This window comes from Oreochromis niloticus, linkage group LG12 (genome assembly GCF_001858045.2).
Source record: "Oreochromis niloticus isolate F11D_XX linkage group LG12, O_niloticus_UMD_NMBU, whole genome shotgun sequence".
In the NCBI taxonomy this organism is placed as follows: Eukaryota; Metazoa; Chordata; class Actinopteri; order Cichliformes; family Cichlidae; genus Oreochromis; species Oreochromis niloticus.
In genome coordinates, this window is record NC_031977.2 from 21,381,074 (window position 1) to 21,395,422 (window position 14,349).

The window sequence follows — 14,349 nt, forward strand, 5'->3', positions numbered from 1 at the left end:
CTTGGGGAATTGTCTCTTATCTCAGAGAACAAACAACTTTGAACATGGATTTTAGTTTGTAGTCTGATGGATATGTATATGCAGAATAATTCCTCTGCAATTCACTTTACATTGACTGTTTTACTTATGCATATCAACCATCAACAGTCTCTTGATTGCTAGACAGTGTTGTAATACAGAGTGGCTCTTGTTTTCATATTTCTCAGTCTGATTGTTGCCTTGTGCAGGCTTGATAGCATAAATGGCACTTGTATTAATCATACACAGATAAGGATTCACTTCCTCTCCAAGACAGAATTTGTAATGACCACAAGCAGACGGTTTGGTTTGGAAATGAAAAACAGAGAGGATGTTCGCACATACTGGTATTATATGCTCTCTTGGCCCCGAGACAGCACATAAAAGCAGTACCAATTATGATATACTTGAAAGTTCAAATCAAATGATTTTCTCTGAGGCTAATGCACAATGGTTATACTGCAGAGCCCTGACAGTAATGGTTTATGGGGAAAAAATCTTGCAACTTATACGCACCAGTGACTAGATGAGCCAAAATGCTGCAAAATAAACACGAATTTAAGGTGGTTTTGAAGTATGCAGTTGTCACAGTTAGTGTGTAGATTGTCGTGCAGAGGACCAGAGCACAGAACACTGCAGGCAGAGCACTAAAGGAAATGTAAAACTTTATTGTGGATTATCAGAGTCCTAAACTACAAAATTGTGGACTGTAATGCAAGAAAGTACCAGGAAACACCTGAGCAAGTGAAGGACAGATCACACCGAGAGTCACTCAACAGGACAAAGTACATAAGGAGGACTAGAGTATATATAAACACAAGGACTGTTAGGGATAAGGGACAGGTACACATAGGCAGGGCAATCATGGGAGTCAGACAGGAAGCAAAATTCAAGGGAAGACACTGCAGAAAACATATGCCAAAGGAAACCACAAACAACCCAAAGACACATAACTAAATGTGGACATAAGAAGACTTGGACTAAACAAGAGGACAGATACAAGGCAAATACACTCATGAAAATTAACAAGCTCAAAAGAGAAAGTGAAATTCAACCATCAAACATTATAACAGTAATTCATCTTAACAGGCATCCAGACTCCATAAACACTAAACAGTAACCAGAACTCGGAATAACCAGGAAGTCGTGCTCAAGATACTGGAAATATAATCGAAAAAAACAGGAGACTATAAAGAGCAGCGCTCACGCAATACAAAACAGCTGACAATCACTGAGGACATGATCCAAAACACAGAATCCTAACAGAGAAAATTAATACCAAGAAAACCATGAGATGAAAACAGGAATCAAAAACATCTGTAACATCACAAGAAGTCAAAACAAGAATCGACTGTTTAACAAAACTCAGACTTGAATATATTCACTCAGATAAGATAGACAAGTACCTGGGATCAAGGCAGCAGTAAATTATCACATTATTATTATTGTTATTATTATTATTATTATTATAAGTAAGGTTATTGTTCTTAATTAATTAGGTTTTATTTAACTGGTTGTCAGCTCTTGAGAGGCTTTGGTGCACATATTTTATTGAGACTGTTCAAATGTGTTGTTCAGTTATTGTAGTAGTAAGAAAAACAATACATAATAACAATAATAGTAAAACACATTTTAAAACTGTGATCAAAAACTGTGCTAAAACACATTTTGAATTATTAAAAATTATGTCGAAACAAACAAATCTAGTCAGCTGAATAAAAGCAAGAATTAATAATGAAATTAAAAGAAAAAGTCACAAAAAGTAACAAATTGTAATCGCTTACTTTATATGTAAGTCTGACAGCTAGCTCATGAAAATTCAAATATATTCTTTATTATTTATTGCAGATTGAGAATGAGTATTCTGTAATAATAATAATAGTAATAATAAAAGCTATTTATATGGCAACAAACTGATCCTTGAATTAGTGCTCCATGGTAATTTCCCCCGACTGTACACGTCACAGACCATGAAGATTTGATACTGGAAATGAATATGCCTTCACTTGTTTCACTGTAAAGAGGATCTGAAAGCTGGTATGATCGACACTTTTTCTCCGAGAAAGCCTCGTGTCAGAGTTGAAGTTGTTTTTTGTGTTGTTAAATTTGCCTGTGAGTTCCTGCTCTTACTTGTCAAAATGCTTGCAAACTTTCAGCTGGCCTTCCAGGATGACCTGAAATAAATCTTAACCTGCAATATGTGATATCTTCTTAATCTTTTCAAAAAGATTTCTTGCTACCGAAGTTGGAAATGTAGCTCTGTCAGTCTAAACCACGTGTTCGGAGCGAGTTTCTTACAGAGTCAGCAGTGCAAGAATCTGGATTTGTTTCTCTTATCGAATCGCCCGTTGAAGATGAAAACGTTTTACTCGGGTTGCTTCAGCCTTGGACGACTGGTGTTTCTGTACTGAGTGATGGTTGTTAGAAAATGTCAAATGTCAGGTGTTAAGTTGTGAAACAAGGTTTTTTTTCCCCCACAAGTAGGTGTTATTCAACAAAAGTTTCACTGGACGTTCAATCCTTCATGCCCTCAGGCGCACTGTAAACACAACTGGCTGCGAATCGTCTGCTCAGACAGAAAGGAAGTCATTTTTTACTCCATAAATATCTGCAGCCATAATACCTGGCTGCAAAGCCAAATTGCTCTGCTGTGATACTAATGCATTCGCCACCTTAAAGAAGTGAATAAATGTAATTTTCATAGACTGTATATGTGGTATTTTTTACAGAGTGTGAATGGAAACCGCTGGCTTTTTATGGACAGAGAGAATCTCTTGCTTCCTCTTATCCCTGTTTTGGATGTCATTCTGCTTTGCATTTAAGAGATGGAGCCATTTTTTAATGAGAGCAGAATCTGATATTATCTCTATTAACTCAAGGATTATACTCATTCAACTCACATTAGTGATGTAAAAAAGGTGACATCTCAGGCTTGTAAAATCGTATTAACACATTTCTGTGGTTGGAGGGGCACATTAAAATGGGTAATTTTGCTTCAAATGAAGTCTGTATGCAGTAGCATCACACAGTATGGCTCTTCATTTCTTTTCCCAATACCTTTTAGCTATTAGCTTTAATGCCTGAAATGAGGGCTTACGTGTTCAGGCGCATTACACTGAAATGCGTTTGGAGCTTTTTCTGATGTTTACCGCACCGCCATCCAGAGGGGGAAAGGAAAGGATATAATTTTGAATGTTCATAAATGCGTAACTGCTGCTTTGGAGAACATAAAGTCAACTGATTTGAAATTCAGAGGTGTGTTTAATGGTCAGGGATGCCACTGAGCATTGAGGTTCAGATGGGAGGAGATCGATACAGAGAGTCGCTCGGAGGCAGTTTATGTCCAAACAACAGTGATGAGGGGTGAACAGAGATGGTTATTGGATTTTCTGATGCATTTTAATCTGTAGCTGTTGTACCAGACTGGTACTTGGTAGTTTGTGAATGCTGGTATTTCGCTCTGGTTTTGGTTTGTAACTTTTTAGTGCACACAAGTTCAGGGAAGATATTTCTACCAGTACAACCAGGACAGGAATGCTACCCACTTACACTACATGTTTATGCAGAATTGCACTGACACCCGGGTTGTGATTTTCATTTGAGTCAACAGAGACCTGCAGATGATAAAAACATGTTCCCAGGGAGGTTGATATATATGAGTTTATGTAGAAGTGTCTCATAAATATTATATTAGCTAATAAATAAAGCCTATAAGTACACTTCCTGTTAGGCAGGAAAGTGCAGTGTTTTAATACATGTATTTGCCACACTATATTTGTGTGTGTTTTTTGCAGTGAATTTACCCATTTGTAACCATTGGATGGCAGTATTGACTTTTAAAATCCAGCTGAACTTAAAGGAAACACATCTTACTGCGTCATTATAACCTCATAATGCCAAGAACATGGAAGCTTTTGCTGAAAGATTACAAGTGAATATCTGGTGTTAAGTGATGAAGCATGACTCACTGCGCTGCTGTGGCTATAGCTCATTTAAGACACGAAGGATTAGGAAAATCTTATCAGTTATTTTCTGAAATTTAAAGAGTTTGTAAAAAATGTCAAAACCGTAACGTCAGTGAAGATAACGTTGATATTTCAAGGCCACCCAAGGTGGAGGGAGGTTTTCTTGTTGGATTATTATTGCTGAAGTTTGGAGAACACTGGTTTTTACATAAGAGAATTAATTTAAACTCAGTCATCAGAAGGGGCTGCCTCTTTTTTTTTGACACGGGGAATAAATTCCTGTAGATTTCCAGTTCTTTTTTTCTCTTGTTTATTCATCAGCAATTTTTAGCCTGTGAAGCATGGTAAAAGCTGACAGTGGCTGCACCAAACTACAGCCTCATTGAGCACACTCATCGCTTTCTCAAACGAAACCCTTTATTAATCGTCCCTACGTAACAAGAGGAGCAATTTGTTCTCGATAGTTTGGATGTAATGATGAAGAACTAAATATCTTATTAAATGCAGGCAGAATGGGGGAAGAAATACAGTGCACTATTAAAAATAACTGTATTCTTATCATTACTGATTAATTTCTTCAGCTAAGTGATTCTTCTTCTGATTGTTCTGACCCACCTGGATTACTTTGATGAGAATCGTTTTATAATTTTTTATAAAGTTGTCATATAGTAATTAGTATTCTGCGTTGCAGCGTTTGTTTTCAGAACCTTTTTGATTAACGACTACCTCACTGAAATTGTATTAAAACGATCTATCATAAGAACATCAGGCAAAAAATTGTCTTTTATTTTTGTTCATTTTACAAAAGCAGGAAAAAAAACACCAGCATGTATTATTTTATTGTGAGGATAATAATTAGTCGTTGCTTTATCGCTCGCCGTTTCGGAGTTTATTTCAGGTTTGTGTTTTTGCTCTTTCTCATCAGGATGTTCTGAACAACCTGGGTTCCTCGGAGCTGGATGAAGACGACCTCATGTTAGATCTGGATCTCTCCGATGATCAGCGACATCGACATGGTAATGTTTTTTCTGCTGTTTCTGCCATAATAAACATTTGGGCCAGATTGGACCCTCTGTGAGGACAGTTCTGGCCCCCCAGACTAATGTTTATAGGTTACATTACTCATGTCTTTTACATTTCCCTTTATATCTGTATCTGTTTTGATTAAAGTGGATATCTCCTCTCACCTTCCTCTCTGGTGTCAAAGTCTCTCCCCTGTCTTGTTTTGCTTCAATCTTTGCCTCTCCTTTTCCTTTATTAGCACACTTCTCCCTCATCACCTTAAAGCATGAAACCAGTGTTCTCCCTGCTTCTTTCAACACGTGCTAGGACTTTGATGTAGCTGCCTCATTTACACCAATTCATCTCCTTTGCTGTTCTGGCGTTTCCATCACACTTCTCCTGACATGCGTCACAGCTGAAAAGTGTCTATCGGAGGAAAATTGTCGCTCGTGCCCTGCTACGGTGCAGCGTAGGAGTGCCAAACACCCTGAACCCCAGCTTCCTTTCATACAACACATAAGAATAGTATTGCACTGAAAAAGTGCAGTGTAACCACCACACAAATCTGTTAAGATAAACTCTGTGTGTGCTCATGTATTGGTTTTTATTGCATCCATGTCTTAAAAATGGGATTTTTCTGTTATGAGTCAATGTTAAAGTGAAAGGGTTCGATTTTACCAGCAGTGCTGGGTTTTGCACAGACATAACTGAGCAAAAGCAAAAGCTCTTGCAGTTACTGTCTGTACTGATTATATTTCTGATCTGTGCTTGCAAAGGTTTAGTTCGTATTAATATGCGTCAAACCGCACGGATATAGACAGTTGATGTTTGGTTGAGTGCAACACACGAAGAAAATGACTCAACGGGGTAAACATAAGCTTGTGATCACACTCCATTCCTGTGCTTCATGTTGCTCAGACACAGGGACTACAACAACGCAGCGACGGGGTGCGTTTACGTCAGCTCGACTCTTTATCCAAGCATGTCTAGCTTTGTCTCTTATCAACAGATCTCTCGGTGAAATTATATGTTAATGTGAGGTTGGATTCATCTATTTCTAGGCCATATTTAAGTCCCAGATGGGCTCCTAGAATATTGCAGTTGCAGTCAAATAAAGTAAAATGCTCAGCAGCACTGAGGAGTAAAGAATACAATGGGAGCTTCAGTCCTAATAAACAGAATTTCCTATGCTTATGGGGTTTGAAGAGCATTGGGAGGCTGGGTGGTTCACTCACACAGCCAGTCAAAACACACACACATACACACACACACACACTGAAAAGATCTCTACAGGCACTGGCTGATGCAGAGCTAAGGGAGGCACCATCATTAATATACACACTAGCACACAAGCGTGCATGCTTAGTCATTAGACCTAATGGTTTGCAGACTGTAGCATGAAATTAAAGGTTTGATGAATTGTTCTCATAAAGTCAAGGGACTAAGACTCTGTGCTGGCATTAGAAGAGTAAGGTTCTTCCACAAACTCAAATTATAGGAACTCATTTAAACACACCGTAACAGACATTCACGCAGAATACACAATACAGACACGCGCAGATACATGCACAGGTTCATATAAAGATGTATGCAGACACACAGACGTACACAATTTGATACACACCCATCTCACAATCCCTTACGCCCACGCACTCATCGGTACTCCTCATTTTGACCCCTCTCAGGTGGCTTGTTGAAGCCTTTATTAAAAAGCAAGCAGTTTCACAGCAATTTATGGCCCACAGGGCTGCGTTCTCACTCCTATGGTGACTCATGCCCTGTGGAATCACACAGGGACAGTGAGAGAGACAGAGACCTTTGCTAAGACATAAAGAAATAACAAATCTTGGCTTTATATCCAACTTTTATTTCACTGTCTTTTATGTTGGCCTGTTAAATGTGCCATTGAATATGTAGGCATAATTGTAAAGAAACACAAAAAACAACAACTGATGGTATTGTCATGGTTCCAATGGATCACTACTGAATTTTAATAACCTCTTTGATCCAAGTTTTATAGCTCTAATTCATCTCAAAAGAAGATTGAAACAGAGAGCTGTGAATTTTCTTAGGCTAACATATGTTGTCAGTCAGATTGTCACCTGGGGTTAGAGAAAACAACTTGAATTCATTACATGTCTGTTTGGTTGTGTGCACAGTGTCCAGAGAAGACTCCAGCCAGTCTCTAGCTTCCTGTCTCAACCTGCTGCCCTCACCTTTGGACCCATCTGGAGATCGTGTTTTGGGAAAAGAAAATATTCAGAGGTAATATATATGTGTGTTTTTATTGTAGTGCTTTTCTGTACTTTGTGTTATACATAGGTTTATATGGACTATCTAAAAATTTCTTAAGTCCATTTAGTGTAATTTTATAAAGAGCAGAGTTGTTTTGCATATAAAAGAAGGGAAAACAGCAGCTAGTTTTTAAAACACATGGGCCACTTTATTAGGTATACCCGGTCTTCTGCTCATTAACACAAATATCTAATTAGTCAATCACATGGCAGCAACTCAATATATTTAAGCTTGTAGGCATCCAGACCTGTTGGAAGTTCAAAAACAGCATCAGAATGGAGAAGAAAGGTAACTTTGAATGGTTGTTATTTCAACAACTTAGATTTTTCCACACAACCATATCTGAGATTTACAGAAAATGGTCCAACAAAGACAAAATATCCAATGAATGGGAGTTCTCTGGGTGAAAATGACTTGCTGAGGCCAGAGGAAAAGGCCAGACTGCTTCAAGTTGATAGCAAGTCAACAGTAAGTCAAACAATCACTTGTGTCAACCAAAGTGTGCAGAAGAGCATTTCTGAATGCAGAACCTTGAAGCACATGGGCTACAGTGGCAGAAGATCAGTCAGCTAAGAACAGGAAGCTGAGGCTACATTGTACACATGCTCAACAAAATTGGACAATAGGAGATCGGATAAAGAGTTCTGCTGCGACGTTTGGATGCTAGGTTCAGAATTGTCTTGTAAACAACATGAAAGCATGAATCCATCCTGCTCACTATCAATGATTTAGGCTGATGGTGATGATGTAATGGTGTTGGGGCCCCTTTGTACCACTTGAGCACCATTTAAACTCCATAGCCTTCCTTGCTGACCACGTCCATCCCTTTATGACCACAGTGTAGCTATCTTCTGATGGGTACTTTAAGTAACATAACAGGCCATGTCACAAAGCTTACATCATTTCAAACTCTTGTTCCTCTAACAATGGATTCAACGGACTCAAATGGCCTCCACAGTCAACCCATTCCAAATAATGGACCAAAATATCTGAGGAGTGTTTCTATTACCTTGTTGAATCTGTGCCATGAAGATTTAAGGCAGTTCTGAAGGCAAAAGGGTCTCCAACAAAGGGATGGCAAGGTGTAACTAATGAAGTGGCCAGTGTAGTATTACCCTGAACAATGCACGCTGAAGTAAGGTGAGGACACTTTTGAAATAAAAAATAATACCACAGTGTTACTGTTTTGCAACGACCTGTAAGTGCAGTACACAAAAGTAAAAATATGCCCAAGTCATTAGTGAGTGTGACGCCCTCGCCTTTGAAACAGCAGCAGTTATTGGAGGTGAACTTGCACACAGTTTTTTTAAAGGTATTTGGAAGATAGGGTGTTCCCAGCACCTTAGAGAACTTGTCAAAATTCTCTTTCTCACTTTCTTCTGTCTGTTAATGAAATCCAGGTCTCACTTGGATGTTTTTTAAACCAGGACTATATCGGACTGGGATAATAGAACCAGAATCACATAAAAAAATGTCCCCATGCGCAGTGTGTGTTTGGTTTTTTTTCATTTTACCTTATAAAATCCATATTAGAAGAGAGCGAGAAAGGTAGGCGGTTATTGTCTATTCTGGGACTTGCTGTTGTTGAATGTTCTGTGTAAATGCATGCAAACATGTTTTATATCTTTTCCTCTCTTAGAGATGAGACAGCAAGAAGGAATATAAATAAATTAATTCTGATTGAATAAATATGCAAGCTGTCCTCCTCTCCTCTCCTCTCCTCTCCTCTCCTCTCCTCTCCTCTCCTCTCCTCTCCTCTCCTCTCCTCTGTCCCTTTGTAGCCAGTGGCTGAAACAAAACACTTCAAAGTTTCTGTTTGCACATGTGCACCACTGCCAAGGTTCAAAATCAGATTAGATTTGCCCACTTGTTGCTTCTTTTTGCCCAGAACCAGGAGAAGTCTTACTGGACGCACACAAACCTGCATGCAAAGCCATTTGTCTGCATAAAGATACACAAGCACAAACACACACAGTGCAGCTTTTCAGATGGGGCTTATTTGGATTTTATGGAGCCAACTGAGTAATAAAGGGGTTGTAGCACCATTGGCTAGGTAAAGATGATTATTGCTTTACCTTTCAGTATTGCTTTCTCCACTCACTAGTTGAATTTATCTCTGCTGGAACCCACAGAGTAATTGTATCTGTCTAAATGTGTTTTTCCTTGAATAAACTAGCTCTGATCTTCTTTGTTTGTGGAGACAGTGCAGGTCAACTTGTGTGAGTGGTTTTAAAGTAGAGGTTGACAGATTTATACTATGCCATTGAGTCACTGGACTTAACTGGGGCCTCTTTTTGTGAGAAGGGTTTTTTTATCACGCTTCTCTTTGAAAGTTTCACTGAATAGAGAGACATTTTCTGTGTCTAGACAGTGTCAGTGAATCATGCAAGTCGGGAGTCAACCTTTTCAAATCATCCAAGGTTTTTGTCAGACTGTTCATTGGTTGTTTCATTTATAGTGAAGTCTCACTTATCACTGAAAAGCAGTGGAGGAGCTTTCATATCAGACGCACACATAGAGACACGCTCAAAAATATTTACATTATTGCCTTCTGTGTACAAGGTCATGGCAAAAATAACATTCTGCTGAAACCAGTCGTCTTTGGTATGATTGAGTTTGAACTGAGCCATCGATGTTTATCCTGGAAATGTCATAACTTGAGGAACTGGTTCGATCCCTCTTGATCAAAACAGTGACATGACTTGGTGTTTTGACAGGATCTCTTTAGCAGAGAAAGCAGATGAATGAACCAAAGCATGAATGGATGAATATGCTGGTGCTTTTAGCTAAAAATGTAAGGTCTCAGTCACACAGGCCTAGAGATCAATCCGTGAACCCTGGGTAACTAACAGTTGTAAGTGAAAAATGTGTTTCACCAGACCGGTTGCCACTTTAGTTACCACAATGCATGGAAGATGCCAACTTACCAGCCGACATTCACCATTTAATCTCCACGCCGTAGTGAAACTTTAAAAAGTGTCTTTAAAACTGGAAATGGAGAAAATTCGCCAGCACATTTCTAAAGGTTCAGCTTTAACTTTGAAGGTGAATATTCTCAGTTTTCTGTTTGTGTCACGCTCTTTACAGAGAGGTCAAATGGTCTGCAACTTAAGACCAGCAAAATGCTGCCAAAACAAACAAAACACGGCAGAAGTGTAAGAAAACACAACGGAATTAGAGAAAAGCATCACAAAAGCTAACAGTAAACCGCTAATAGCAGAGATGTATCTGAATCATGTGATTAAAACACACATTACCTGCATCTTTGGCTCCCTTGCAACACTGATGAACGCTCTGCTTCTTTTAAGCCTATCTTAGTTTTCTTAAAACCTTTTGGTTTCTGTCATTTCGGAAAGTTTTTGTGTTTCCAGAAACAATTTCTGTTTTTTTTTTTTTTAGTCAACTTTTGTTGTTTTGTGTGTTTTTGGAGCATTTGTCTATTTGCTGGCATTTCCTTAAGTTGCAGTCCATTTGACCTTTCAGGGCCACCATAGTTTGCAGACAAATTGATGCCTTTCGTGCAAACTATAGGTGACTGGGGCAAGGTGCTAGTTGCTGAAGAAAGCGCAAGAAGCACCATTTACCTCTTTACGACCAATTTCGTACCAGCAGCTTCCAGTAACATCCAGCAATCACTCATAGCTGGATGGAGAATATATATTTTTATTTTTGCAACCAGTGATTATCAGATTGTTGCCGTCTGGTCTCTCTGCTGTGTGACTGGGGCCCAACATCCCCATGTTAACACAGCGATGTGTAGCAGCTGTTACGATAATGGTTCATACACCATGTTCTCATCTTGATTTACTTTTTTATCATTAGTTTAAATTAACCGTAAATGCAAGTCTGTTAGAAGTGGTTAGTTGTGGGAAAATAAACATTTTATCTGGTGATAGGGAATATGTTGGTACACCTCAAAGTGTTTATTCATCCTGGGTGGAGGCGTGGGTGCAGCGGGGCGTGAATATGTGTGCCAAATGTCAAGACAATCCATCCAGGACTTGCTGAGATACATATTTTATTTTGGACCAAAGTGGTAGACTAATTGACCATCAGACTGACATTTCCATCCTAGGAGTCATGCTGCTATCGTGGCTAAAAGTGTATGCAGTAATTTTACATTCAAGTCATGTTGCGTCTGAGTAATGGCTTATATGCCAACCTTTATAACAACTCGACAGTCCGCGCTGGAGTCTTGAACCTTGTACTCCAGAATGACTTAAGCCTCCAAAACTGTAGACACATTACACAATTTAACAGTGAGTGTGCTCCTGACAGCCAGACAGTGATATGATATAGTGGGATTAGAGAGAAGTGTGTGTAGAGCTAACTTCTCCACAGCAAAGGAGCAGTTCTTTTAGCTGAAGTGCAGAGCAGCAGAGCAGCTTCAGTAAACACTAAAAAAGACTAGAGGAAACTGCAGGCTTGTGGACTCGACTTGTTTTGGATTCAGAATAAATTTAGATTCTGTTTCATTTCAGAAAGCATCATTTTAAAATGCAGGAATCAGGTGCTAGTGTCACAGTTTTAACATACTGTTTTGGCTCTGGAAACACCGGAGCTGGTTAGATAATGAAACCAGGTGTATGATTCTTAGCCTGACCAGGATGTAGGCTGCTGGCAGGTGTTAATTTCCTACCGTTTGAGTTCACCATCCTCACTGATTTCTTCCAACAAAATATTTTCACACAAATGTTTAAGTCTGTGAGTGAAGAACCTGAGATTGGAACTAGGGGAAGAGAGCAAAATCTGTTTGCCCAGGGCTTCCTCTCTCTCTCTCACACACCGTCTTTCTTTCTCTCAGAGTTGCTTTTGCTCTTTGTCTCAGGTTCCACATTCCCTCGAGGGGACATTGATTTGCTGGAGGCAAAGCAAGCTCCCTTCTGTTCACACACAACACACGCACACACACACACACACACGCACGCACGCACGCATTTGTGTTTCCATCACTTCAGAGGACATTACACCAACTTACATTGAAGACTTATTGGAATGCTAACCACAGCTGTAACTTACCTAACCCTCCATGACTCTAAACCTAACTTAATCTAAAATCAAGGCTTCATAATAAAACTGAATTTCCATTTTTACTTCGTTTTTTTGTCCCCTGTAGCCACAGCCGGTCCCCGGAATATGACTGTGTAAACAGATTTATGTCCCCACAGTATGAGTAACACAGGATCATGCACACACACACCTGTCAGTCAGTCAGGCTGTCCAGAGAGAGTATCAGCTGCAGGATACTGCTGGCTGTCTGACAGGCTGCACAGAACATCTGCTGCATGCACGCACACGCAAACACACACTCACACACACAGGCGTGCAGGCACAGCTCCGACCTCTTTGATGTATGGCTGTTGAATGATTTTGATGGCAGGGTTTTAATTGTCTATGTTTATGACTTTGTAAACATTAATATCACAGTAACAAAGCCATGTCAGTGAACAGCCATGTGCTCAAACTCTGTTTCCATTCTTTGCAGCTGCATAGGTGTTTAGAGACAGAGAGAGGTGGGGTGGGGGGGCTGACACATCAGTCAGTGTCACAACATCCAATATCACCCTATATGTATACCTTGCGTAGCAGCTTTCAGCAATGTAGAATACAGTATTTATGGTTGTTTTTAGTTATTGATGAGAATAAGGGAGAGTAAAATACAAAGTTTAGAGATGCAACTTTAGATAGATTTCCAGCTCTGAAATCGTGGTTAAATTCATTATAGATTCATCCAGTTTTCTGAACAAATTTGCCACACCAAACAACAATTCCAAACAAAGAAATAGCTCTACTGTCACAGAAAATCAAGAAGAGCAGAATAATCCTCCCCATTTCCACAGCTAAAACCTGCACATGGCTTACATTCTGGCTTAACAAAAATATTTGACTAATCGATTAATACCCAGGCGCCTCGGCTCTAGACATTTCCGCCCGAGTGACTTTGTCCTTGCCTTGCAGTACACCAGAAGACCTCCCTTGGAGTATAATAGGTTTGGGTCAGTTAAGTCCCAGGAGTGAGCAATGTGATATTGTCTGTTATGAACTTCTATCATGTTTACATTTGCCTTGAAATAGAAAATAAAATAAGACAGATCTCTTCAGTGCATTCTTTTTTTGCCAGTAGCAGTGCCGCCATCAAAGCACGACAATACCAAATGTCCCTCCGAGACTTTTGGTTCCATTTGTGATGTATCTTTATTGTCTGTTTTCTTTTAAGACGTGAACTGCTCCCGTCTCTTATACAAAAAGATGCAGAGGAAATTAAATTTTGACAGTTGGGATAAAGCTTGCCTGTTTCTATGGTAACAGCAGCCTGCCTGTTGAGTGTTCCCCTGCCATTCTTCTCTTCATTTTCCCCCTTTCTCTTTTTTCATTGCCGTTGATTGCTATGCGGAAGACGGGCAATCTGAGCAGAGGACACGCAAACACAGAGGTGTCCTTATCTGTCAGTATGCAGCGGACGATCACAAAAGTCTCAATTCCCATATCGCCGCTTCTCAATTGAAGATTAAATGTGTAGGTATTACATGCTCTTGCGGCCGGCATAATGAGGCGCATTAGAAAAATGTCAACATTCGCGCGCAGGTCCCAATTCACCCTGCTGACCCTTATTCGTATATAGAGGTTAAAAATCTTTTTTCCTCTGGTTGAATGTGTTGAGAGAGGAGTTAGCTGGGTCTGCTCGTGAACTGAATGCTGTGTAAATGGCAGCAGTGAGATGGCGGTAGAAAAGACAGCCTACTCATAGCTGTCTTCATTGAGGCAGCTGGGTATTAAGATACTGCTGAGCAGAAAGAACAAGTGTTGAGAAAGTGTCTCGTAATTCAGAAAAAACCCCCCCAATTCTCTCACATTTGGTTGGAATGCTACATAGCGATATGCTCTCCTGTATATATCCTGTAGTCTCAAACTGAGACCTGTAATCTGCAATTTTATAGAATTTTCTCGCATATGCGCAAAAACAGGAAGGAACACATTTATTTAATGTTAATACGATTCACAAAGTATATCGACCATGTTGTAATCGAATCCCACCAGACTTAATATAGTCTGCAAAAGTAGCACACGC

The 14,349-nt window shown here is 39.6% G+C and overlaps 1 protein-coding gene across 4 annotated transcripts in view; it reads left to right on the plus strand.

The window, feature by feature from the left end:
• The window catches only part of ccser1 (coiled-coil serine-rich protein 1), a 125,491-nt gene that overhangs the window by 15,897 nt on the left and 95,245 nt on the right, over positions 1 to 14,349 (plus strand). For all 4 annotated transcript variants that reach the window (XM_005452088.4, XM_019365959.2, XM_005452091.4 and 1 more), the window contains exons 5-6: positions 4,909 to 4,999; positions 7,145 to 7,250. In XM_005452088.4, coding sequence (XP_005452145.1) covers positions 4,909 to 4,999; positions 7,145 to 7,250 — 197 coding nt within the window. The remainder of the gene's footprint in view (positions 1 to 4,908; positions 5,000 to 7,144; positions 7,251 to 14,349) is intronic.